The sequence below is a fragment of the Balaenoptera borealis genome (genome assembly GCF_965194805.1).
Source record: "Balaenoptera borealis genome assembly, chromosome: 18".
NCBI lineage: Eukaryota > Metazoa > Chordata > Mammalia > Artiodactyla > Balaenopteridae > Balaenoptera > Balaenoptera borealis.
In genome coordinates this window covers 77,355,710-77,383,706 of record NC_138877.1, presented here as the reverse complement: position 1 = coordinate 77,383,706, position 27,997 = coordinate 77,355,710, and the positions used below count along the sequence as shown (strand labels likewise).

General features: G+C 48.1%; 1 protein-coding gene across 1 annotated transcript in view; it reads right to left on the bottom strand.

The window, feature by feature from the left end:
- The window catches only part of COL4A2 (collagen type IV alpha 2 chain), a 176,060-nt gene that overhangs the window by 51,995 nt on the left and 96,068 nt on the right, over positions 1-27,997 (bottom strand). Inside the window, exons 5-11 of the mRNA XM_082366217.1 lie at positions 9,319-9,453; positions 9,186-9,230; positions 5,901-6,017; positions 4,337-4,408; positions 3,948-3,983; positions 3,777-3,839; positions 1,777-1,812 (exon numbers count right to left, since the gene is read on the bottom strand). Coding sequence (XP_082222343.1) covers positions 1,777-1,812; positions 3,777-3,839; positions 3,948-3,983; positions 4,337-4,408; positions 5,901-6,017; positions 9,186-9,230; positions 9,319-9,453 — 504 coding nt within the window. The remainder of the gene's footprint in view (positions 1-1,776; positions 1,813-3,776; positions 3,840-3,947; positions 3,984-4,336; positions 4,409-5,900; positions 6,018-9,185; positions 9,231-9,318; positions 9,454-27,997) is intronic.

The window sequence follows — 27,997 nt, the reverse complement described above, 5'->3', positions numbered from 1 at the left end:
TCACAGCGAACAAGTGGTAGAGCTCAGGTCTGATTCGAGGTCCTCCTGACTCTTAATCCCGCGTATACCGACTCTACAGGTTAGGGTCGCAGAGCGTTTCCTTGGGTTCTGGCCCCTCTGGACTCAGAAAGCAGCCATTTCCTGCCTTGGATCCCACATTTGAAGATCATGATTCATACTTTCCTCTGCCTCAGACTTTCTCATTTTGGTTAAATAATCCTAATTTCACAGAAAGATTTCCTACCCTTTTAATGATTTTAGGGGATGGTGCTCTTGGGGTTTAGCCAAACTTTTCATCTTCCTTTTTGCTTAAGAGGCAAAGCTAGGCCGGCGATCTAGTAAGTATTTGACAGTTTCATGAGTGGAGCTGCCGTGCGTGGGAGGGCTGACCGGACACGATGCCGTAAGTAAGAAAGTCCTCTGTTCTTTGATTCCCAGCAGCTCTGCTTCCTTCTCAGGGCCTCTACCTTCCCATGGAGACAGAGGATCTTGCGGGGCCCTATCTGATCTGTCTCTGCACCAGACCGCCCACCCCCCTCCGATGCCCAGAGAGTTTCTGCAAATAAAAACAAAGCCTTTAATTAATTTTTGCTTTTCCTTTGCTTCTTTCCCACCTGGCTGGGAGCTGAAATCAAAGCACAGAAACGCAGCCAGGCTAGATGAGAATGTGATTTGCTTGGGACCCCGAGGTCCCCCTGCCTCACGAGCCGGAGTCCAAGTCACCAGGAAATGACCGGGCGGAGGGTGAGGGCCGTTTGTGCTGCAGCCAAGTGGGGATCTGAGGCGACCTCGGGGCTCAGCCGCCGCGTCCTACATCCGCTTCTCTTGGCGCTGGGCCGTTCCCAGCCTGCTCCAGGCTGCCGGACAGTGGGGAGCCTGGTGGTGGGGGCAGCAGCCCTAATGAGCTCCAGCCGCAGCTGGAAGCTGTGTCAGAGGTGATGGGAGCTGGGGGTGAGGTGGCGACAGCCAAGGTCCCCAGGCGGTCACAGAGATGGGGTTTCCGTGGGGCAGGCCTGGGAATGGGCAGGCTGGGAGATGTCCTTGGCCACATGCAGGCCACAGAATGGTTCTGAAAAGTTCATAACGGCAGCCCAGTATTTCTGACTCACGTTGAGTTTCGACCAAATACTCCCCTTGCCAACCTCCTACTGTTTGTCTTGGGCATTTATCTACCTTTCCCAGGTCACGTTAAACCCTAATTCTGTCGCCAGGTTCCAACAAGCCACCTGCTTTGCTGTGCTCCAGCCAGCTGACTCATCTTTCTCTGATGAAAACAGGATAGCGTTGGGCCTGAGCCTGGCTTGAAACTCACCAAACACATCCCTAGAAGCGGACATCACACTGTGGTAGGACCTACCTGTATCCAGGTAAGAAGAATGCCATCAGCTCCCTACACAACTATGGCACCATCTTGTCCCTTCTTGTAAATGAACACACATGGATAAGCACAAGCTGCCCCTAATTTGTTCTAGTCTACGTTTCTCATCAAACATTCACCACCAGTTGGACTTTCACGGAACCACAGGAATGCTATGTGAGTTGCAAGCAACAAGCTATTCAATACATCCACTTAATTACTTCATGTGACCATCCAGGTGCACCACTGGATTTATCCTTGGAGTTTATAACATTGTCTTAAAACCCTACAAAACGGTCCGCATCATGAGATAAACAGTATAGCTGTCAACCAAGTAGTTCCATGGTCAAGAAGGACATACACAAACACGTAAGGCCCCCCTCCCCTTTCCCTCACCATCCCGCCCCCCACCAACTTACTGGCTGTCCTTTTGGTCCAGGGGGTCCAGGGGGTCCCTGCACAAATACAAAGACATTTGTAAACTGTTTTCTTTATCCCAGGACCCAGATAACATCTGCTGGAAAGCTCTGGGAAAGCCACTCACTGTATATTTAGAACACCGGGCAGTATGTATAGAGGTTTCTAACACATTTGTCTCGGCGGGGAGGCAGGGCTGGAGGGGAGAGGGCGGGGGTCAGGCCCAGTTCTCAGGATTTGCTGGCTGTCCACACACAGCTGTTTCTGGTTTGCTTTTCTGAGTTCAGGCTTTTGACTTGACCCCTGTCCTACTCATGTTTGCTCTGATCCCTTTGCAAGGTCCCAGGCCCCGTCACTCCAGAGACGGCTTCTCCTGGCTTCCTCTGTGGTTCCCCCCAGGGCACCGTCCTACACTTTCTGCTGGTGGGCCAGCAAATGTGCACAGACAGAATTAACTGACATCCAGGCCACTCCGCAGGGTTGAGAATCCGCCTGCCAACATCACCATATGTCTTTCTGCAAAGCATTCAGCGTCAATACCACACTTAGGATAAAAGTTTTCAAAATGCTTTACAAGAGCAATTTGTGTTGAAGTACAAATAAGTGGACAGGGCAGGGGGCTGTGGGAGATTTTAACGGTTCATACAAAGACCCTGAAGCTGTCACCTCGGCTAGGGACCCAGCGGGTACGATCTGCTGTTTCACACTTCCCTGAACTGTGTGCGTAAAGCATGACACCCCCAAGCCCTGTGGCATGTGTGCTGTAAGCCGACAGCTGGGTGTGCAGAAGAGCAAAGGGCATCTTGTCACATAAGCCTCATCTCATTCCCTTTGGCCAAATCTCTCCCAGCCAGAGGGCTGCTTGGAAAAATGACTGTCGCGGCACCAGGGAACTGTGCTTTGTAGGAACATGATCAATTATTATTATTATCTTGTTATCGACAATTAGAAGGGAATGAATGAGCGCTCCCACCCCCGACTGTTGGTGTGACTGCATCTTCCCAGACACATGTGTGTCCACTGTTTCTCAGTGTCTGTAAGAAGCTGACACCACAGCTGCCTCGATCTTGAGCGGTGGTTTCCTCTGAGAAGGGCTCTCTCCCCTGTGGTCAAAAGCTCTCTTTGAGTAATTTAAGGCCTGTTTGTTTATTAACAAAAAATGAGGGGAAGGAGAGAGTCAGACACCTTGCAGGAGCCAGTTCATCTTCTGGTCCTTTGTGCAGTGGGAAGGGCCTGAGGCGGCCGGGCCCTGGGACTCTCCTTCCCCCTCCCCTCCCCTCCTCAAAGCAGGCCCTCCTTTACCCAGGGATTTGTCCTGTCGCACTTCACTCTATTATTTGATTTGCAGGAGGAGGGAACACCTGTAGACCACCACTCAGGTGGGGCACAGGGGCCACTTTGTTAATTGGTGTCCAATGTCTCACCTGTTATGATGGCCGTGCCCAGGTGCAGTGCACCTGCTCTAATGGCCACGCCAGGTGTGGCACCCCTGTTTCTAATGGCCATGCCAGGTGTGGTACACCTGCTCTAATGGCCATGCCAGGTGTGGCACCCCTGTTTCTAATGGCGATGCCAGGTGTGGTACACCTGCTCTAATGGCCATGCCAGGTGCAATGGCCCTGCTTCTAATGGCCAGGTCCAGCAGAGCCCATTTCTTCCTTATCGACCTACTGGACTCTGGTCTGCTTTGCCAGGGATGACAGGCCCTTGTCAGCTGGTCAGGTGTGGTGCTGGGAGAGCTCGTGCATGACTGGAACGGCACCCGGCCAGCACCAGGTCAAAATTTGACCTAGTTGGCAGTGATCTGATGACCACACACTTTCAGTTCTCATTCTTCAACCTTGATGTCAGCAACGTGTACAAAGGACGACCTGTCTGGTCTTGGCGACCACAAGCATCAGGTTGTATCGTGAGGCTTTCACCAGCGTCTGCAGTTGAAGGAGCTGCATCTCCAGAGGATGCCTGACAACCTCAAGGGCGAGCACGCGAGCCTGGTACTTACTGCTCTTCCTGGAGCTCCAACCGGACCCATCTGTCCCACGGGCCCTGGGCGGCCGGGAGGCCCCTAAGGACAGGCAACCAGAGAAGGCTGTTAGCAGAGGCAGACTGGGGCGTGGAGTCCAGAGTTCTTCAACTTTCGCTCCGTCTGTTCTCTAATAAAAAGAATGCTTACCTGGAAACCGACCAATCCGGGCACTCCAGCTTCCCCCTAAGTGAGAAGAAATAGTGTTAAGAATTTTAGCATTTAGGCATCTGTAGGTTTAGTGACATTTTATTGCAATGTTGGAAACAAGCATATAAAGTGTATCTGCCGTCTCAGGACTTGGTGATGTTAATCACCCAGGTATCTGGGGTGTTTTGAGTGTGGGACGAGTGTGCCCACAGTTAGTGTAAGATTGAAAACAGCCTGGAGGGCAATAAGAGAATTTCAAATCAGTCATGATCCTGGGCTATTCCATCCCTCTCTGCATCCCTCCACTCCAGAGCTCACTTGGAAATTCACTTTGTTAATCGCGAATTTACACTGGGGCGCTTGGTCGCGCCCCACCTCTACCGACTTACCCTGTATCTGTCGCGGTCCTCACTAGACAGAGCGTAGGGCTCGCCTTTCTGCCCTTTGGGTCCTTGGGGCCCCTAAATTAGCACATATATCATAGGAAGAAAAATGAAGAAAACAGTCCATTAGCATTCAGTGCAACGACTGTTATTTGGATGATGTCATGTTGCCTTTTATAGGCAATGTCTAGCTCTCCTCACGGCCAATTCCGGTTATTCTGAACACCAATCTCTACCTTAACCACAAGGGTGAGAGTTTTACTTTCATTTTTACCCAATAGCATCTTTCTTACAGTTAAAATGGAAATACTCTATAGGATTTAAATTATTTTCAGAAACCCAAGTGAAGTTTCAGTAAACAAATCCTTTCCTCTACCACCCCGTTCCTTTTCTTTGTAAAAATACCATTCTGTGTCTTCTTTGGCATTTATGTGCTAAAATATCAACACATTTCACGCTGAAGCACCATTTGTGGGAGAGATACTGGGTCATCCTTTAAAAATGGAATTGTGTCAAATATACACGATGTGTGAGTACGTACATACACATATACACGTGTTTTAATACCTACATATAAAATCAATATTTTAAAGTGATGGCTATATTTATTGATCATGAAAGCTATGATATTAGAATAGAATAGAATGCAATGTAGCTTATGGAAAAGTTGAATCACATGAAAAAGAAACGGCCAGTGGAGGAGGAGCTGGAAGGCAGAGGTGTGAGCGTGACCAGAAATCCATCAGCCTCGGGGAAACGCAATGACGGGTGTTATGACTGCCCTTCCCTCACCTTAAAATGTTTTTTTTAAATAAAAAGTTTTGCCAAAAAATGTTAGTTTAACCCCGAATTTGCAATATACTGGTGGTAAGAGGGTAGCAATAGAATGCTGAAAAATATTTCAAGATTCTTTGCAAAGACCCTAGAAATTAAATGAAGCCACAAAATAGATCGTTCTATGGAAGTTCTTCCATTACGAAAAATAAAGTCTATCTTGCATATCCCGGAGAACGTCATTGTTCTCTCATGTCACAAAGGATGTTAGAATCTAATAAAGAGGATGACTAATAGAGAATTTTGTCAAGGTTTAAGCTTTATAAAATTTTACTTCCACGATTCCGCTATTACTCACTGTTATTTGAATCGGAGCATGGGAGAAAATGAAGAAACACTTAGGAGGCTGCAGGAGTGAACCACATAAGCCAAACCCATTACTTTCTACCTAACGCTTAAAGGATGAATCGGAACAGGGAGATATCTGGATGCAGGAACAGCGCGCCTGGGTATCATCAAGCCAGCCTCAGCAGGGGCGGTGTGCTTTATCCTGACCGCTAACCAAGGGCGGGAGCCACGGTTCCCCGGGGTGTAAAGGCAGGCCTGGCCTGGGCTCCCGCCCCCCATCACCGTCCTGTGAGCTGGAGGCAGCTCACCCTCTTCTGAGAGCTTTGCTAAGACCGTTTCTCAAAGGCATCCTCTGCGGGGCCTCCTGAAAGCGAGACCTTTCACGCGTTTCCACCACGCAGATTCCAGAGCCGACCCGTGGAATAGCCCGAGCGGTTCCCATACTCACAGCGGGGCCGAGGAAGCCGCCAGGGCCGCTGGGTCCCGGGTAGCCTGCGTCACCCACTGTCCCGTTGCAGCCGTCGTAGCCAGGCGGTCCTCTGGGCCCGCCTTGGCCAGGATGTCCCTGGAAACAGACAAGCGAGTGAGTCTTCAGCCCGCAGGGGTTTAGTTCTCATGTAACTGTGATGAAACAGCTTAAAATCTTCTCAGAAGAGATGTCCCTGGCATGAATCCAAGCGCCAAGACAACTCAAAATGAACCAATGAGTGAATGAAGAACTAAGTCATCAAGGGCACACAGGTGCCCTTCTCAGCAGCAGAGGGGCCTGCACAACAGACTTCTGTTTCCCACGGGGTTTGGTCAGATGTCAACCATTTGGGGTTTCTGCTGCTTTGCTTCCTTGGGCGACAGGGGGGGCTGTTTTAGCAGGAACAGAAAAAGGTAGGTGGAAAAATTCTAGAAAACACTCTAGAAGCAGATGCTGCTCGGGGATAGCAAGGGTCAGCTGTGCCCAACCGAATTCTAGATGGAGCCGGACAGACCCGCGTCCTAAACGGGTGAGAGTCACACCTGCAGAGGGACTTCATCAATGGGTAAGAGTCACACCTGCAGAGGGATCTCATCAGTGACTTAGCGGCAGGTAGAAAAACTGATTTCCTTACTGACTTTCTTCAGTAAGTCAATTGACTTATTGTCGTCTTCAGGAACACGACTTTTTAGATTTTAAACATGAATAGAAAGCAAGTCAGGTGTTCTGGGATGCCGGGTGGGGGAAGGAAGGCAATGCGATCACATGTGTCTTTCGTGTAACTCGGGGTCAGGCTAGGTCTCTGGGCGTCTCAACCGCATGAATCTGGTTCTGGAGACATGCAGGGGTCAGGTTAATACTCTACAGTTTATGGACTACGAGACCAGAGCCTGTTTTGCTGTTTCTTTACACAATAGATGTTTAGATATATGATTTCTTATTGTACAATTTCTTTAAAATTTTGGTTTTTTTGATAATAGACCAAATATATATTTCAGAGTGATTTTTGAGGCCAGTGGGCTGTCTTTTAGGTTTACCTTGAGAAATTTGGAAAGTTTCAAAGGGAATGAACAAGCCCTACACAGAGTGCCTGTACCCTGAATGATATTAAGAAATACAATAAGAGAAATAGAAGTTTTCTTTTGTTTGCACATTTCTTTGCTTCCGATGTTCAGGGCCATTGCTTTCACTGGTGCCATCAGATAAGAGATCCAGTAAGCTTTTCAGTCAACCCTCTGGTGGGTCAGAGAAACCCTGACTGTCCCTGTAAATCACAAGACACAATCTCTCTGGTATTGGAGAGCCAGCAGCATTTTGGTCTTCAACATAAAGGCCTCTTTTTAAGGGGCCTCTAGAAGCCGACCTTCAAATTCAGAAATCAAGCTCTGCAGGTGTTCTCCTCATGACGGTTAGGATTCCGTGACGCTTTCATTAAAATGTACCACTGAGTTCCTTACTCTCCTCCTGAATTACCCGTCTGCTGTTGGTCTTTCTGACTCGCTTAGAATCAATCTAAGTCATTTGAAATTGCATGCCAATCTGGCCTTAGTTTGAAATTGTCCTTCAAAGAAAAATTTCAATTCTGTTGAGCTAAATGTCCCTCTTGTGTTCAACATCTAATTAGGTCCATTTCTGTACGATACAATTCTTAGATTTACTGCACATCACTTTCTATATTCGACTTCTAAACAGCTAAAACTGTCAGGTCCTTCAAACTCTGCGTTCATTAGGTGCTTATATACCACAAGTGGCATTTACATTAACTTACTGTGGAGCATCTATCAGACTTCGGCAGTTAAGGAGACTGTCTTTAGCACCCCTGACATTCTGTAGAAAATGACCCGTTATCTGTACACCATGATCACCCCTCGATATGATGACTATTTCCTCCCTAATTTGCAAAATATTTGCTTCTGATATTAAATGAGTATGAAGTGGAAAAACGAATGAAAACACGATACAGATTAGTTACAATATTTTCCCATAATGTCACTCCATTTAAAGCTCAGACTTCTACTTCCAGAAGACCACACTGAGGAATGATCCAAAGAGTCCAAAAAAGTAGGTTAAAAATGGGCGATTTCGTTTGAGGCAGTTGGTAGGAAAATACTTTTGTTATTTGTTTAACCCTTGAAATCTGCGGATTCTTCAACTCTGCCAATTTCTCAAGATTCTGACTCATGTGAGAGTTATTTCCTTATTTGCTCACAGCTGTGTGTTGTCACTGATGTGTGTCTGAGCCCTCGCTGAGGTGACACTGAGGATTACCAGCCATGTAGGTCTCACATCTTGGCGAGTGTGGCTTCCTTTCTTTAGCTCCGCCTCCTGCTGCAAAAGTCTCCTTGAAGGCGGAGCTAAAGATCTGAAGGAAAAGCATGAATCCCCTGTGACTGCTGTCCACTCATGCCCTCTCCCTTTTCTCCTGCGATGGAGCAGCCCCACTTGTGTAGCCTGGGGGGTTGAGGATTCTCTCTCCCTGTGTGTGTGTGTGTGTGTGTGTGCTCACGCACGCGCACGCATGCATGTATGAGCATGGTGATAGACAACATGTGTGTAGGGTAAGGGCCCAGACATCTGCGTGTGTGTGAAGTTCCAGCGGCAGACGTTCTTAAACTTCAGCGGTAGAGGGATGGGGCAGGTCTAAACGTGCGATAAACACATTTATCCCGGAGGCTGGGATCCGCAGGAAGCTGGCCCTGGGAAATCTGCTCCTGGGTCCCGTGAAGAAGGCTGTGAGTCAGGCTGCTTTGTTTATTTTCTTATGCCACAAGAAGTAAAGTAAACTAGGTTAGAAAAACACATTTGATTGCATTTTGAGATTTTCTCATGGACAAAGCATGCCTTTCGTCTTCTCATTTATGTGCAGTAACTACCAAGAATTTGAGAAGCTGCATAAGCTTCAGGACAGCCCCGCTCTTGGCTGGACTGCTTTATATTCAGGTGGTTCTGGAGTTCAAACAAAACGTTCAGCCTGGCTCTTTATAGCACGTCTATGCAACACTGCCGCTTTTTACTACAAAGCAGTGTCCAGTTTTAGCAAAGTAGCCTCAATTTGGAAGCCAAGTCCAGAAGGACGTTTACAAAGCAAACAATCTGTCCAATATTTGACTGGATTCCACGAGAAAAAAATATGCACATGTAGCCCCATAAGTTTTTTGTTATAAACAAGAAAGGGGGACTAGTGAGACATGTGTCTGTAAGTCATAAACGTATTGTTTTGCACGTGTACGGTGTTTTAAAATTCTAATCTTATGAAAAACTTACGGGAATTCCGTCGGCACCAGGAAATCCAGAAACGCCTCTGGCTCCCTGTAAAGAAGGCAAACAGACTTAATGATGGCCAAGACGCCTCCACCCTTCAAACAGCGAGAGAAATACTGACAGTTACTGTACGTACCACGTCTCCCTTCGGTCCTGTGATCCCGGGAGCCCCCCTTTCACCCTTGTCACCTTTGAGGCCTTGCAGTCCTGGGAACCCTTGTAACCCGGGGGGCCCGGTGTATCCCTGCGGGCCCACTGGCCCTGGCTGGCCCTGTAGAAACAACGCACGTTCAGTTTCCACAATTCACAACCATGCATGAGCATTTTCAACCATGTTGCTTTTGAAGCTACACTCATCATTCTTAAAGAGCTATAATCTTCAGAGAACATTACATGCGAACCACCACCTTCCGCCACGAGAACCACAAAGTGATTCCTGGCTAAGAAAGAAACCATAGAGTTCAAAGGGAAAAACATTAAATGTGAGAAAAAAATGATCCTGAATTACTAAAGTGATGTTATTGTGAAATGCTAATATTGGGTTGGGATGAAAGGATAAACTTACTTGGCTTTTACAAAAAAAGTCCTTTCAGTATAAAAGAAAGTGTCAAACAAATTTCTAAGATTTTCTCTCTATCTCAGCATAATGCAAACAATAGGTATGGAAATGGAACTGGCATCCAGCTATCAAAGTGGTCCCCGAATGTTTAAGTGATTAGAGAATCTCTCCTTCTGTTCACACACACACACACACACGAGTGTGCGTGCATGCACACACAGAGAAAAAAAGAAAAGGTTTCCGAAATATATAAAATGTACGTCCGTATCCATTAGGATGGCTATTATTTAAAAAAAAGAAAAGACAAAATTACATGTTGGCCAGGATGTGGAGAAGCTGGAACCCTTGTGCTCTGTTGGTGGGACTGTAAGTGGTGTGGTCATTATGGAAAAGAGCATGGTGGTTCCTCAAAAAATTAAACAAGAGAATTACCTTGTGACTCAGCAATTCCCCTTCTGGGATAATACCCAAAAGAATCAACAGCAAAGACTTGAACAGATATTTCTACACCCATGTTCACTGCAACATTTTCCACAATTGCCAAAAGGTGGAAGCAAAGTATCCACTGATGGATGATGGATAAACACAATGTGGTCTATCCACACAATGGACCATTATTCACTCTAAAAAGGAGGGAAATTCTGACACAGGCTACAACATGGATGAACCCTGAGGACATTACACTGAGTGAAATGAGCCACAAAGGGACAAATCCTGTCTGATTCCACCAACATGAGGTCCCTAGAGGAGTCACGTTCATAGAGAAGAAAGTACAATACAGGCAACTAGGGGCTGGGGGAGGGGAAAGGGCAGTTAGAGTTTAATCGGGACAGAGTTTCAGTTTTGAAAGATGAAAAAGCTCTGGAGATGATGGTGATAATGTTTGCACAAAATGTGAACACGCTTAATGCCATCAAACTGTACAAAAATGATTAAGATGGTAAATTTTATGTTACACATGTTTTGCCACAATCAAAATAAACAGATTAAAAAGGGGGTTCTAGCTCTCTTATCATTGGAACTAATTTATGCATTAGTTATATATTAATATTTTTTGTTAAATTAATTGACTTTATTTTTTAGAGCAGTTTTAGGTTTACAGAAAAATTAAGCAGAAACTACAGAGCGCCCAAATACCCCTCTGCTCCTCCAAATACCCCCCATTCCCTCACAGTTTCCTCTATTATTGACAACTTGCATTCGTGTGGTAAATTTATCACAACTGATGAACCAATATGTTATTAACTAAAGTCCAAGATTTGTAATAGGGTACAATTTTTGTATTGTACATTTTATGGATTTTGATGACAGTATAATGGTGTGTATCCAACATAACAGTATCATAAAGAATAGTTTCACGACCATAAAAATCTCCTGTGCTTATGCAATACTGTTATATTTTAATGAACCTCCCAGGTTAGCCCAAATTAAAAAAAAATCCCCAACCAACTAACTCTGGCTGGATTCCTCCTTAAACGAGTGAGTCTGCTGTTTATTCATCACACAGAGCCTTTCTCTGCCAAGGCCCATTTGCTCTCACACTTCAAATGCTGGTCTTGCCTTTAGAGTAAGGGGTTTCTGAGTCAGTATTTCTAGTCTTCTCTTTCATTGCCTGTAAAGAACCTTTCTTATATAAACTGTGCAGCTAAGACGTTTGTCTGTCTTTGCAGAATGTTTATAATCTGTCCTTAACGTCACACACCACTGAGAGGAAGTGAGTAACTTCAGATGCAGCGTGAGGTGCGGCCTTCATGTCACAGACAGAATCGGAGGGAAGGGCGTGGGGAGAGACCCTGCCTCTGAATGTCATTATCTTCCCCACGCTGCCCCTCCCTTTAGATGTTGGACCCCAGGCATGGAGGGAGCAGTAAAGAATTGTCTTTGGGGTGGAGGATACAGATGGAGATTAAGATCCCACTTGATGGCTGAGACCTGCCCCAAAGCTTGGGCCCCCTGCCTCCTCAGACAAAGGGGAGTTTGGGGCTCCCTCAGGGCCAGGTCAGCGTTTTAGGGATGGTAGGTTCTCTGCTCTCCCCGCACGAGTTCCAGAGAGGCCAGTCGGTGCAGAAACCAGCGGCTGCTCCCCTGGGGTAGCCTGACCACACGCATCGTGCGTCACGGCAAAGCCAGTGTATTTGAATCTTTGGAGAACGTGAAAAAAGTGGTTAGGAGGACTGTGGTACAAGACGGGTAGCCCTGACCTTGGACACATGACATCCCAGGGTCATCCTTTTCTAAGGTCTTGGTATGCTACATTTGTTGGAAGTTTGGGGATAAACATGCTTTGATTCAGATTTTTATGGCTCTTCCTCAGCTGTGCTCATTTCTGTTTTGTTTGTGACTGCAGACCATGCTTCTAAGCCTCAGAATTCCCCTAACTATTGGAGGCCCCTAGTTTGTTAGTGTTTACAGGGAGCAGCCTTTGGGGGATAAAATGTTCCTCATTAGTACTGTCATTTTTATTGCCCATAATCTACATCTCTTCCAGGGGATGACTGTCTAGCGCCAACTAAGAGGGACCGTCTCCCATTAACCCAAATGGGATACGTGCGTCTTAATGAGGAAAAGCCTCACCTTGTCTCGAGTTCATTAACCTTTCCTGATTCTCTTTGATGGGGAGAGTGACTAATGACATCATGGTCTGATTTTCCTGCCATTGTCAGTAAACTTCTTTTTAACTTTTGTTTCTTGGATGGGAAGTCTGACTTTGGGAATAAAACTCTAGCCTTTCCTTTTCTGGAACATGCTCTCACTTTTTTCTTTTTATGGAGGTGAAATTCCCATACCACAAAACTACCCATTTTAAAGTGGCTTCAGGTATATTCACAATGTCCTCTATCCGTCACCTCTATCTAGCTCCAAAATACGTTCATCACCCCAAAGGAAATCCCATACCCACTACCATCATTCTCATCCCCCTAACCTCCGGCCTCTGGTAACCACCCATCTGCTTTCGGTTTCTATGGGATTTACCCATTCTGGATATTTCATATGAATGGAATCATATGTATGATATATGACCTTCTGTGTCTGGCTTCTTAACGTAATGTTTTTGAGGTTCATCCATGTCGTAGCACGTGTCGGTACTTTATCCACGTTTATGGCTGAATAAGATTCCACCGTATGGATAAACCAGTTCGTTTGTTGCGGACGGCGCTGCTGTGAACGTGCACGCACCACTATCTGTTCAGTCCCTGCTTTCAGCTCTTTTGGGTCTATACTTCGGAGTGGAATGGCGGATCACACGGTAACTTTGTTTAACTGTCTGAGGGAGAGAGTGCCACACTGTTTTCTACAGCGGCTGCCCCATTGTACATTCCCACCTGCAATGCGTGAGGGTCCTAAATTTCCCTACCTTCCCACCAATGCTTGTTATTTTCCATTAAAAAAAATATATATCCTAGAGGGTGTGAAAATGGTGTCATTCTGAAGAGCTCATCTTGAGCTTCTGACAGATGAAACATTTCACAAAATCCCCTCCAGCTTCGGCTCTAGGGAGAAGCCAGGAAGAGCCTGGAGGGAATCTGAATTATTCCCTCGTCCTCCAGGACTGGTCCCTCAGTCTTGCTCTCAGTGCAAATCCTGCGTTGCTGGGACTAAAAGGACCTTTATGTCAAGGTCTGAGGACCTTGGTATGCATGCTTTGGTCATCAGGGACGAGATTTCCCCTAGGATATCCGGCCCACCAGGGCATCTAGGGTGTTTGCAAAGAGCAGCTGGAATGATTAGTAACAAAAAGGATTTTCCTCTGTACTAATCATCATCCTTATCGACTTCCAGCCTCAGACGAAAAGTCCCGATCGGAAAAGTTATTTCCATCTCTTCCTCTCTTTTTGTAATAAGTGATGTTAAAAATAAAAATTACCCCAGAAAGAGTAGGACTGTAGCTTAACTGTCTTTGCATAAATTTCTAAAGCTCCTAAAATTCCTGCAATATACTTGACGAAAGTATTTCCACAAAATACTTCTCAAAAGCCAGCAGACATTTGGAAAGGAGCTGTAAGCCCATGTGCTCTGCCCCCCGCCCACAGAGAACTTGATTCGTATAGATGTATCACTTCCTAGGAAACGGGATAATGAGAGGATCCTGTGCTCCTGTATCTTCTGGGATGAAGCGCTACGAAAGGGTTCAAAAAATGGTTTCTCTCATTTTTACCTCCAGGACAAGTGCATGAAGTAGGCATTGCCCCCGCTTGAGAGGGGAGACAACCGGGGTCTGGAGGGTTAGGGTTAGGGATGACTGACGCATTTAGGTCTGGGCCCGGGTGGAGTCCATCTTCCACGCCCCCCTTGCTGCTCGAGTCGAGGTCCATGAGCTGCATCAGCGCCACCTGGGAACTTGCGGGAGATGCAGATTCTCAGGCCCACCCAGCCCTCCCGGGGCGGCACTGACCATGATCCCAGGTGGGTTCTTTGCACAGTGAAGTCTGAGAATCCCTGCACGACCCCACCCACCCTCCTTCCCCTCCTGAAGTTTTCATGGAAGGAGGCAGGTATGTCTTCATACGAAAACTCTCTTAAGCATGAGGTTGCATCTCAGAAGAGAGGTCGGGCTTCCTGAGCTGGGCAGAGGAAAATCTAATAGTTATGTTTGTTGAAGACTATTTCTAACAAAGTTTTTTTGGTGTCATGCTTCAGTGCAATTGCAAGAAGGAACCAACTTCGGCCACTGTTAGGATGGAGGGGTGCACACGGCCTCTCCCTTTTGGACATCACTCCTGGGGGATGCGTGGGACGTCCAGGGTTAGTTTTGGAAGCCAGAGTCTGGACGGGCTGAGGGTATGAGTCCAGGCTTGAGCGCACATTGCTTAAATACCGCTACTGTGGAGGGAATGCACTTCAAGTCCCGAGACACTAAGCTTTCATGAACTTGGAATTTTCACTTCTGAGAAAAGGGGCAAAATAGATCTGTGCACATGCTGAAGACCTCTGCAGCTTCAGCCTCGAAAATAAAGGTAGAAGATGGATATGACCAATCAAGGCCCCGAGAAATCACACCTCACGTGCAGACAACCCCAAGGAGGTGTCCGCTACCATCCAGTTTACTAGCCTTAACACCCCCACTGGGAAAGGGAGTAAAAAGGGGAACGATAAACAGAAACGTTTCCAAGGATCAATCCTGCTTCACTGCACATCTGGATTTTTAATCTACGGTACAGTACTTTCCTGGTAGAATAAGAATAAGCTTTTCATGCCTTCCTGGCCAACATCTGAATAGTAGGAAATCCCTTCTCCTTCCTAAGTGTACTCTTCCTGTCTCGCCTTTTATGGGCTCCGGGCGCTCCTCCAGACACCCACATCCTCTCCATCCCCTGGCGGCCCCTCCCCTCCTCGGCCTTCCCGGCCCTTCCTTCCAATGCTGTGGTTCTCTGTGACCTTCAGGGGATTCCAGACCAAGTCCCAGCTCATTCCATGAGCTGTTCACACACATGTGAGAACACACCAAATGGCCCAAAAGGCTGAAAGGACCTTTTTTTTAGGATTCAGGAAAATAATTTGTTCGTCTAAATTTTAGAATCAGTCACCTTTCTTAGGGATGATCATTAGCGTTGGTGAGCAATTTCTGATCACCTGGCAGAGTGAAGTCACGCCCTCTTCCAAGCTAATGATAATGTGAAGGTTAGTATTGAACTGTATATATTACATATATAATAACTATCAGTAAATATGGCCAACTACCTACTCCAGGCAAAACAGACAGAGCTGATGTTAAGTCTGCCACCTTTTCCCTTAGCTTCTTATTAATATATAACAAAACATCAGTCCTGCCCTGGGTGCTCTTCCAAATAAAAGATTTCACTTATTCCTCAATAAGAATTATATGGCCTCCTGGGATTCCTGCTGTCCTTCTCTCCAAAGTTATTTGACACAGATTGTAGGGCGAGTGTTGATAGAAGGGAAATAACATCCATATGTAAAGAAACAATCCTTGACCCTCACCTGGCTCCACAGACAAACATTTATCAGTCAAAATGGAATGCAGACCTAAATGTAAGGGCTAAGACTGTAATACTTCTAGAAGAAAGCATAGGGAAGAATTTTTGTGACTGGATTAGGCAAAGGTTGCTTTGATAAGCCATGAAAATCACAAGCCATAAGAGACAAAAAGTTGATAAGATTAAAACATTTGATCCTCAAAAGATACCATTTAAAATAGAAAGCAGGCCACACGCTGAGAGGGAAATAGTCACAAGACACATACACAGAATATAGAAAGAGTGCCCAGAAATCAATAATAAGGAAAAGAACAACCTGATTGAAAAAATGGGTAAAAGATCAGAACAGACCCTTCAACACAGAAGAGGTACAGATGGAAAACAGGCATGTGAAAGGGGTTAAACACCATTGGTCATCAGGGAAAGGCAAATTAAATCCAGAAGAAGGTGTAGCTGCGGCTGCTGGAATGGCTGACACACCCACACAGAGAAAACTGGCAACGCCAAGTGCTGCAAAGGATGCGGAGAAGCCGAAGTCTCATCACCGCTGGGGACACAGACCCGAGCGGCTAAAGCCAAACACACACTTACTAGAAGACCTTTAGGCAATGGTTCCCAGTGGTTCAACTTGTTTCAGCTGAAAAATGGAAACAACCTGAGTCTCCATCAGTGGATAAACAAACCATGGCCCATTCATGAAATGGAATACTACTCAGCAACAAAAAAAGAAGAAGCCATCCACTGTGCACGACGGTGAGGGTGAATCTCAAAGGCACTGCACTCAGTGGAGGATCCAGACACAAAGGCTGTGTTCTGTTCGTCCTGTTTATGCGATACTGTGCTATTATCCCATTTAGGTGACACTCTAGAGACAGAAAGCAGAGAATTGAGTGCCACCCCTGTGGGCGGAGGGAGAGGACAGACTACAAAGGGCACAAGGAAACTCTGGGGTCGTGGACCTGTTTTATATCATGACGTTGGTGGTCGTTACACGGCTGGACACATTTGCCAATATTCAGGGAATTGTATGTAAATTATACCTCAGTAAACTTGACTTAAAAACGAACAAATAACAAAAAAGGGGTCTGGTGAAGGCCAAGATTAAGAAGACCATCTCTGAAGTTCACAGGCAGATGGCATAGGACCAAGTCCTTCCTTCTAGTACATTCTTACAAGTGAATTTATAAAATAGATATTATTTAGAAGTGGAAGAAGAGAGGATGCTTGTAAAATGACGTATTAAAAACATCTAGCAAGGTGCTATTTAAAAATGTCTGCCTGTGAAATGAAAAAATCTGAAGAGACCAAGATGGAGCTCTCCTTGTGTGGAAGCTGGTCTATACGAGCGTGATCCTGGCAGGAATTAGGACCGTCCTGCCCACAGCCCACAGGACGGCAGGGGTGGAAGTGGGTCAGGACCAAACCAGATTCAGCAGCAAAAGATACACCTAGGATGTCAAGGCTTCCATTACATGTGGCTTTCATAAAAAACAAATACAGAGGGTGTCACCTGTAATAAGATGCTATTGAGTAGTTTATCTGAAATGATTTGACTTGGAAAGATTCACATTTTAAAGCAAAGGAAAGATAGATTCTCTCTTGTTCTCCATCCATAGGACCAGTAAGTCTGAAAACTGTTCCTTATTCTAAAAATAGGCAGCACATGGGCAGTCGAACACAATGGCTTTAGCCCAACATGAGGCTGAGCTTTTTAAAGTCTGGATGTGATCTGCCTTGGCACGGTTCGGAAAAGCTGGTTTTCTGGAAAGACCTTCCATTGCCTCTGTGCTTTGTGGCAATAAGTACATTTCATTTGCCTAAAGATGAACCCTTGCCTAACAGACAGACTGGATTTCCTAAGCCTCTTGTTCTCCAAGAAGGGCGGAGGTGGGTGGTGTGGATGAGCTGAGGGCCGCAGGGAGCAGAAATGGCGGCCAAGGAAAGGGCTGGAAGAAGCCGACTCTGGGGCTCTGGTTGTCAAGCTCCCATACGTGTGAAACGATGAAACGCTCTTTCTAACTGAGCCGCTGACAGCATGGAAACAGTATCAACAACCAGAGTGTCGTCTAGTAGCCCTGACGTCATCATGAGTTATCACCCAGGGCGGCCCCAGGCTGTGCTTACATGACTAGAAAGTGACAGCTACAACAGGAGACAGCTCTGGAGTCACTGAGATTATAAGAAGCCGACTCGGCCATAAAAAAGAACGAAATAACGCCATTTGCAGCAACGTGGATGGACCTAGAGACTGTCATACTGAGTGAAGTAAGTCAGACAGAGACAATGTCATATGATATCGCTTGTGTGTGGAATCTAAAAAAAGGGTACAGATGAACTTATCTACAAAACAGAAATAGAGTTATAGATGTAGAAAACAGACTGATGGTTACCAAGGGGAAAGGGTGGGTGGGTGGGATAAACTGGGAGACTGGGATCGACATATACACACTACTATACATAAAATAGATGATAAGGACCCGCTGTAGAGCACAGGGAACTCTACTCAGTACTCTGTAATGACCTAGATGGGAAAAGACTCTAAAAAAGAGTGGATATACCTATATGTATAACTGAATCCCTTTGCTGTATACCTGAAACTAACACAGCATTGTAAATCAACTCTACTCCCATAAAAATTAATTAAAAAAAAAGACGATTGGTAATGAAAACAGTTTGCGGCCAATATTTATGGGCTCAATTGTGGACTATTAATTTTCATGTGTGAGTTGCACATGCCAACCTCTCACTAGTTCTCTTACGTTGTATTCTTAGGTCATTTCACGTGCGCAGTGGAGACCGTGTCGTGACACCCTGTCTCTGTCACCGCCCTGCGTCCAGGGACAGCCAGCAGCCCGGGAAACACAGCCTCCGGAGGGAAGAGCGAGCGGAAACACCGTGCCTGGCCTTCCAAACATCGGCCTCCCCGCCGAGATGATCCACCGGGCGGGCGGCCTTTGAGAGGGACCTCTTAGCGTCCGTGGCACAGACCAGGAGCGGAACCAACAGTTCTATCTCCTTTCCATTTAGACTAAACACAGTCACACGAAAGAAAAATATTCTCGAGGCCGGCATTATATTAAGTTGGTCTGTTATGAAAAAAAAAAATTGGCCAACAAAGGAAAAAAGATTAAGAGCCAGGGAGGGTTCCGACTTGGCTGGGCACAGGGCTCTTTTTCCTGGTCCTCTGCATTTGAAATGTTCCTGAAAAGGTCAAGTTCTAACTGGAGCTCCACCTTCTCCATCCTGAGAAAAGGTGTGACTACTTCTCCTCCTCCTTCCTCGGCTTTAATCTACTTTTCTGTTATTGTACGTTCATGAAAGTTATTTAGTTTTTTCATTTCCTCTTCCAGATTTCAAAACTTATTTTAAAATTTACATACAATGAAATCCACTTTTCTGGTGTGTAGTTCTGTGAGTCTGGACACACAGATGCTCCGAGTAGCATCAGCTCAAGTCGCTGGGCTGCCCGCCCCCCCTTGTGGTCAAGCCCCCTCCCCAACCTCTGTCCATCACTGGTCTTCCTCTAGTCTCATGGTCATGCCTCTTCCAGACGGTCACACACATGGAGTCACTCGGTGTCACAACTCTGGCGTCGGCTTCTCTCACTCAGCGTTTGAGATCCACCGCCCTGCTGTGTGTATCAACAGGGTGATCCCTTTTATTGTGGAGGAGTGCTCTGTTGTATCCCGTCACCACGATGTTTATGCATTCACTCCCTGAAGGACATCTGAATCGTTTCCAGTGTTTGGTCCATGTGAATCGGGCTGCTAAAATCATTCACGTATGGCTTTCTTGTACGTGTGGACATGCTTTTGTAAATACCCAAGAATGAGAGCACTGGGCCTTATGGTTAGAGTACATTTAACTTTAATAAAGCTGCAGGGGGCTTCCCTGGTGGCGCAGTGGTTGAGAATCCGCCTGCCAATGCAGGGGACACGGGTTCGAGCCCTGGTCTGGGAGGATCCCACATGCTGCGGAGCAACTGAGCCTGTGCGCCACAACTACTGAGCCTGCGCTCTAGAGCCCACGAGCCACAACTACTGAAGCCTGAGCGCCGCAACTGCTGAAGCCCGCACGCCTAGAGCCTGTGCTCCGCAACAAGAGAAACCAACGCAATAAGAAGCCCGCACACCGCAACGAAGAGTAGCCCCCGCTCGCCGCAACTAGAGAAAGCCCGTGTGCAGCAACGAAGACCCAACACAGCCAAAAAAAAAAAAAAACTCCAGGGGGACCCAGTCACAGGAGGACGCCTGCACAATTAAAATAAATAAATAAATAAAAAATAAAGCTGCAGAATTGTTTTCCAGACTGGCTACTCCATTTTGTGTTCCCACCAGCAATGCACCAGAGTTCCAGGTCCTTGTCGGCACTTGGTATCGTCAGCTCGTTCCCTTAGCTGACCTGAGAGCTCTGCAGAGCTGACACGTTATGGTTTTAATCTCGCTCCTTCCACGTTACTGCTGACGCTGGATCCAGGGCAGGGTTCAGAGTTTCCACTTGTAGCACCATCCCTACCGCTTCTGGGACACCCCTCTGCAATGAAAACTGGCGGTCCAGCCCCCTGTGAGCCCCTGTCACACGGTTTGCTCAGAGTCAACCGGGATCGTGACCACAACTTTGGTGCCTTTGCTCTTCTCCATGAAGACAAACCACCCACAGTCAACTTCTTTACAAATGTTGAGTTCCGAGGGCTGGAGGGCCTGGGGCAGGGGGCGGGGACCAGTAGGAACATGATATCAGGCCTGAAACGTGATCTCAGAGCAAAGGGCCTCAAAGGCAGGGACGAGAAGGGATGATCTCTGTGGGGCAAGCACGTTACCTTGAACCACACCGAGGCAGGAAACAAGATAGTTAACAAATTTCTACTGTACAGAAACTAAAGAGAAAATCAGCCCCAAAGTTTTTACCTATTGTATGGACTTCATTTTATTTTTGTAAAAGAATATTCTCTTCTCATACATTGTTGTACAATATGCATGCCTGTCTTTCTGGTACAGAAACACCAGCCCTTCTTGAGCAAGATTCTTATAGGGAACAACAGTCATTTTAAATTAGACCAACATTACGCCGCTTTTCAAATTTACATCTCTGCTTTTCACCAATGATAGCCTAGTACTTTCCCAGAGGCTTCATAAAATATCAGGTTTGGAAGGGACTTCAGGAAGCCTCTGGACCATGGGCATCCCCAGGAGCTCCTGGGATCGTCCACTGAATCCCATCTGCATCTTAATAGGATCCCAGGTAACCGAGCGCTCCTCAAAGCTTGAGAAGATCACTCAGGAATGGCTCCTGTCCCAGGACTGGCCCTGGCTGGCCGCCAGAGCATCAGCTGGGGAGAGTCTGGCGCCTTAAGAATTTCTGGTCTAACAGCTTGGGAGTGGGAAGGGGTGGAGCCTGGCAATCTCTGTTTTTACCCAGCTCCCCAAGCGATTCCGACGCACAGTCAGGCTTCTCACATGGGACAGATAAGGGAACAGCTGGGGAGGTGCAGACCCCTTGTCACTCTGTCCATCCTCCTGCCAGGAACCCCTCCCAGCATCCCCTCCGCCTGAACGCTGGGTGCGCCCTGCGATGGTCAGGGCGGCTCACCACTGCTGACCCTCTGAGGGTTTACTCTCGAGTGTGGGAAATGTGCGGAGATGCCACCAAGACCCCCTCCAGCTGTAAAATCCAGGGGTCCCTCCCTGGCCCCTAAGCAGAGCACTGCATGAGTCTCCCCACGTGGACAGGCACCGTAGCCCAGCCAAATGCTTTAGGATGGCATTTTCCTGTATTTTCAGCATTTACAATACTTTTCCTTCCTAAAGCTCAGTGACATTATTCCGGTGATTTTAAAACCACGTGAGTCTACGTGAATCCCTTGTAGCATTTTTTTTTTCTCTCCAAGGAGAGAACCATCTGAAGCCCACCTGAGTGGTCTCTTCCTGCAGGTGTAGGCGGCCCACCCGTGGGGGGTCTCTCCCAGCAACTGCAGGTTCTGCAACCATTCGCGGTTCCTCTTCTCCCTCGCCCTCGCCGTCCACATCGGATCTGTCGTCAGGTTTCAGGGATCCATCTCGTCTGCAGGTGTCCCGCCTGTCCAACCCGCGTCGGGGCAGCCGGGCTTGCTGTGTCTCCGCCCCAGGCGGACTGAGCTCCTGGCACTGGGTCAGGGCCCCTGCATCTCAGGGCCTTTGCACATGCCCGCTGTCCTGGCCTGGGTTCTTGGGGGCTCTAGAGGCTGTGGCTCAAGTCTCTGGGGACGTTTTCCTGACCCTGAACCTAGACCAGGGGCTTGAAAAGCTTGCTCCAAACACAGTACTCAGTGTGTGGCCCACGGGGACCAGGCCTCATCCAAGCCCCTGTCCCAGCCTCTGCTACAGCATCTGACGCCCGGCACGTGCTCAGGACCGTTACATGAATGAATTATGGCTCTGCGGTCATCCAGCTCCGCCCCATGACAAAATGCAGGTTCCTCCCACGTGGAAGCAGAAGGCCAGAGTCTTCTGTTCTTAGACCATTTTTAAGACCATTATGAGCTCATGATTTCTGAAGCACTTCCAAGGCAGAGCTTCAGTGGGTAAAACTGTGGCCCTCTTGTTCTCTCCCTTCAATTCCTTAAGTCATCTGAATATGTCAAAATACGCCCTCCCGCCCCCCCCTCAGGTCTTGTCGACTCTTTGAGCCAGACCTGTGGGGTTTCTGAGTGTCGGTTCTAGTGGATGGTCTGGTTTTATCTGTGTTGTCAGACAGATGGCTTTCCAGGCCTCTACGATTTGGCGTTATCGGCCCTATCGGAGCTGCACTCAGGATCAGGAAGATAAATAAGACATCCATCGTCTGCCGAAATCAAGACAGGAAATGAGGCAAGGGCTTTGGAATGCAGGGCTCCCATCTCCAGGAGGCTCAGTCCTGGTAATATTTGAACCACGCTGTTCTGAGCACGATTGTCAGAGATAAGCTGTTTAGCGCACCTACCGTGACTCAGGAGGGTTAAAGGTTACGGAGAAAAGGAGTGAGTTTGCCAAAGTGGGTCTGTGCAAAGCTATAAAAGGAAGATTTTCCACGCTTGCCGAAGGTCTCGGTTTTAAAATCAAATTTTAACTTTATATCAACAAAAGACGCCTTCTTATTCCTTTGATTCTCCCGGTCTGAGGAACACCTTGCAGTTCTGGTGCCCAACACTAGGTGGCAGTCAGTCGCGCTCTTTGGGACAAGGGCCCACCCCACCCTCGGCTCAGACAGCTTTGCAAAGTCCAGGATTTGGCAATCGTTTGGGGTTAGAATGACCCCCCTCGGTGGATCAGAGGGCAGGCTCCGCATTTGTCATGGGGAGCTAGCCTCCCATGGGGAAAATTCTGACGAAAATTTTGACTGCGGAATTCCAATGTTGTCTAAAGAGCTTATCAAAGCTCATTTTTCTCTTCGCAGGGTAGTTGAGTGAACTCAGTAATTAATTATTTGATAATTCCCTTCCCTTTTGACTTGCTCAAAGGAATGTGTTCTAAATACAGATACAGATATAGACATAGATAGATAGATATTTGAGGGCCTTTTAAACCCAAACCCAGTGCAGAGGTCCAAGAAATAGCGATCAAGTTATTGGATTTGACCCCTGTGTGGGACGAGGTTGTAAGAGCAACTAACATTTCCAGACCAGAGTATTTACTGTTTGGAGCATTTTGCAACAGTAAAATGATGTAATCCCTGCAACACCTCTGTGAGGTAGGTCTGTTCTTAGGTCTATTTTATAAGTGGGGGAACAGAGATACCAGGTGGTGGAGGTCCCTCAGACGGCCTGCCGAGGAGGGGATTCATACCCAGCTTTCCAGAACATTCCAGAGGCTGTTGTCACCACCCAGCTGAACCTCCCTTGAGTCACGGGTATGGCCGTGGACCCCGAATATATCTTTTTATGGATCTTCACGCAGCTAAAATCAAGCCCAAAGGAGATGGACAAACTGACTACAAAAACAAAACAAACAGATGTAGGCTTGGGTTCATGGAAATCTAGACAAAACTGAGCCAACCGCAAACCTCCAGTGATTCTCTACAAACCCCGCGCCTCTGCTTTAACCCGATGTTGCTCAGTTTGGGACCACTTCACGGCTCATTAATCCCCCTTCTGCTGGAAGGTGACTGGGGCCAGAGAGACAAGGTGAAACTCAAACAAGGCAGTTCTGTTACTTTTTAGCAACTCTGGTCAGAAGGTATGTAAGGACGGCCCTGGGGCTGCAGGCTGAAACTCGGAGCTATCAGCACACTCCCGGGGACAATCAGACAGATCTCTGACCTGCGTTCCCTCCTGCTCCCATGAACAGATGTGTTGTTGAAGAAGGATTACGTGAGAAAGATCTGATCGTTTCTGAATGCTGGTGGCGGTGTTTTATGGTAAAAAGACGGAATCGTTACGCATTTCCTGAACAAAGGGTTTCTCTGGATGTTTGAGAGAATAAGCTTTCAGATATGGGGAAGCTGTTGAAAACTTAAGCATACACCTCCCGGGAGAACAAGTTTATGGTGGGAGAAGGCCACTGTGGCTAAGAGGGCTCTGTGCAACAACCTCAGAAGGAGCTGAGCTAAGAAACAGAAGGTGATGCGCAGCCCCTGGCCACTCCTGATGGGCAGGGAAGTGTCAGAACTGGTGGCTCTTTGGTTGTGAACAAAATAAAAGGGTCTAGAAGTGACTTTAAAAAAAAAAAATTAATTAATTAATTTATTTTTGGCTATGTTGGGTCTTCGTTGCTGTGCGCAGGCTTTCTCTAGTTGCGGCGAGAGGGGGCTACTCTTCGTTGTGGTGCACGGGCTTCTCATTGCGGTGGCTTCTCTTGTTGCGGAGCACGGGCTCTAGGTGCACGGGCTTCAGTAGTTGCGACTCGTGGGCTCAGTAGTTGCGGCTCGCGGACTCAGTAGTTGTGGCTCGCGGGCTCAGTAGTTGTGGCTCACGGGCTCAGTAGTTGTGGCTCACGGGCTCAGTAGTTGTGGCTCACGGGCTCAGTAGTTGTGGCTCGTGGGCTCTAGAGTGCAGGCTTCAGCAGTTGTGGCGCACGGGCTTAGTTGCTCCGCGGCATGTGGGATCTTCTCGGACCAGGGCTCGCACCCGTGTCCCCTGCAGTGGCAGGCGGCTTCTTAACCACTGCTCCACCAGGGAAGCCCCTAGAAGTGACTTTTAGTTTGATGTTGGGAGTGGCTGAAGGAAGGAGATGAGAAGATGGCGGTGGGAAGCACGGACGGAAGGGTCTCAGAGAAGCGGCGGAAATGTTAGCACTGCAGGCAGAAGCCCTTAGATCAGGTGGCGATGGGGGCCTCTTTGCTCCTTCACTGTATGGGGCTGTTGGATCCTGGCAGTCTACAAATGGCAGGGACTATATTGGTGCAGAGCTGGAAGATCCCCTCAAGATGTCAGGCCACCCGAAGGTACCTAAACATGCACTTGATTGTGGACACATGAAATTATAACGTTGGGAACAGCTCCTGGAGAAAGCTCTAGCCCAGCTTTGAATACGACAACTACAAGCCCGAAGTAGCCTGGACAGGGTAACGTGAGCAGTCAGTGGCAGAGCAGCCTGGTGTTCAAGGTCGTTAATTCCCCACAACCCATGTCGCCTGTGAAGTCTGATATTGGGAGAGGTTAAACGGCAGACAGTAAAGCCAGATCAAAATTCAGCCTTCTTTATTCGCAGCTTAAAAGTATCTAATGTTTTGGAAATTGTTGCAAGACGTGATCAACAATAACACCTAGTGAAAGCACGGGTGAAAGCTCTCGAGATGCGGACCAGTTCGAGTCCCGTGATGGCAGCATCCCTGGGCTGCCGAGGAGGCGAGGGCTGAAGGTTCCAGCGCACCGTCAGGGTTAAACGCCGTCCACAGAGGGCCGGTGCTTCCTGGTGCGTCTGCCCCAGCAGATGGCTATCTGGACATCCCGAACTTCCCTCCTACGACTCCCCGCCCGGTCAGAGTGATTATTTGGACGGACACTGAACACACATCCGCAATTAATAAAAAGAACAACAAACCACGAGAAATTGATCTTTTTTCAGTCTGGTGGAAAGATAATGGATGGCTCATTTGTCCAGACATGAGACCCGGGGTCCTGGGCGAGAGGAAACCAAATGACATTAACATCCATTCCAGAGCAGTGACTCAGCTGTGTCCTGTTCTCATGACACGGGGCGAAAACAACCTCCAGAACATTGGTTCTTCTCCACCGCGTTTGTGGAAGGAAAAATAAATAGCAGTTTCACCTACAAAATGGAAGGCAGCGACTGAGGACAGCTGCGTTTCCAGGCCCCACGCTCACCCCTGACACGCCTCCTGTGCATTTGCGCTCCTACGAAGACCTTAGGGCACCACCTCTGGCAAAAGCGAAGATGCTCACGGCTCATTTCATCAACGGGGCAAATGCGGAGAGAGTGAAAATACAGACCTGGAGCTGTGATTGGCAGCGTGGTAAATGCTCGCGGCCTTTGGGGCTTAGAACGTCCACAGGGTGGCTTACCCGTCACAAGCCAGGTGCTCAGCTTCTGGGCGGGATTAAGCCCCAGAAAGCCTTACCCTGGACGTCTCTGTAAGATGCTCCCCTTTGTGTGTGTGGCTATCGTGTCCTCCACCACTGCCGTGGCCTCCTGGGGTCGTCCTGTTTGCCCATGCTATGCAGCTGGGCAGCAGCTACACAGGGAGGGATTCTGGAGATTTCTCTCTGCGCCTGTGTGTGGCCACGTGGAAGGCCTTTGACACCCAAACAGTCCATTTCCTCTCTCCTGCATGGCCTAGACGGGCACTTGGCAGGCTGGTGCCCTATGCACCGGTGGTGATGCCCGTCGCCTCAGTCAGGGAGAGGGAGACGGCGGAACTCGGGGAGAAAGATGGCGGGAGGGAGCCCCCCAGCTGCTCTGACCCTGAGTCTCAGAGTACGGTTCCGTGACTCTTCAGGAAGCATTTTCTCTGTTCCCCAGTAGAACCTGAACGCATTCCGAAGTCACCTCCTGTCTCCCGCTGGCCCGAGCCCGTGCCAGCTGCTTCCGCACGGACAATCTCTCCCCTCGACGGGCAGGACCCTTGCAGCCCACGTCCTGGCCTCTGCCTTCTGCAGACGGGCTCCTGTCCTGGGCCGGGCTCTGCGGGGCTTCTCTGCACACCCTGGCGTCTTACTCGGCCTCCTTCCCCGGTTTCTGAGCTGTAAAATCTGGTTTTCTCCTGGGTTTACATTTGCTCTTCTTTCCCAGGAGCTCTGGGGTGAGGCCTCTCGTTTCCCGGAAGCCGCGTCAGGGACGCTTCCCGGCAGGGACCCTCTCTCCATCCGTCTGTGGACCTGACACCCCACGGTCCCTGTGGCCTCAGCACCCTCACAGGAGCTGGTTAATCCATTTCTTCCAGCCCTGCCCCTTCCCCGCCTCTGGCCCTCACCCCGTTCCCTGCGGTACGTCCACCTAGACCCCAGGCCACACAGTGGGGACACTGCTGACCTCTCTGCTCACGCCGCACCCTCCGCCCACAACTGGCGTGGCGCCCGGGCCTCCCGGCACTGGCCTCGGGGGCTCCTGGTCTCATCTCCTCCCAGCCCTCCGTCTGGGTCGCTGGATCCCCCCAAGCGCATCCTAGGTCCGCCCTGTGCCCCCCAGCTCCAGAGCTGGCTGGCGCCCCGCCTCTCCCCAGAGTGGCCTTTGCTCCCTTTCTTCTGGTGAGTTGACAGAGGTGCCCTGTATCAAGGAGAAGCATTGGCTCGTGATGGCTCTGCCCTCTTCCCAACCTTCCCCGATCAGAGGGAGAGGGAGGTGGTGTGGGTGCCTGTGTGGACAGCAGTCGCCTCTTATGGGATCGGCCGCCTCTAAGGAGCTCCTGAAGGCTTAACGAGAGCCGGCGAAGACTCAGCCCTTCACCTTCAGCAAGATCTAACCAAGCGGTTCACATGCCCTCAAGTGTGTCCTGATCATAAATGGAGTTAGAACGACTGCTGAGGGGCCTATATATGTGTTATATATATATACACACATATTATATATATACCTATATACACACACACATATATAATATGTGTGTATATATATACATTTAGAAGGTGTGAAGAATACAGAAAGGAGAAAAATATATGAGATAAACAAAATATGGACTCGACTGGAAGTTAGCTTGTAGCAATGTAGTAGGGAAAGCATCTTGGCTTATTTGTAAATTAAAAAAAAATCCGAACAACCAAGCATCCACTTCTAATTTCCAAGTGGATCACAGTGGCCTTACAAGCTCATCCCCAGGAATTTAACTCTCTGGAATGTGCCCCAGGAGGGACCTGGTTTTACATTAGAGTAGCTTGCGTCCATATGCAGACTGGATTTTATGCAGTACAT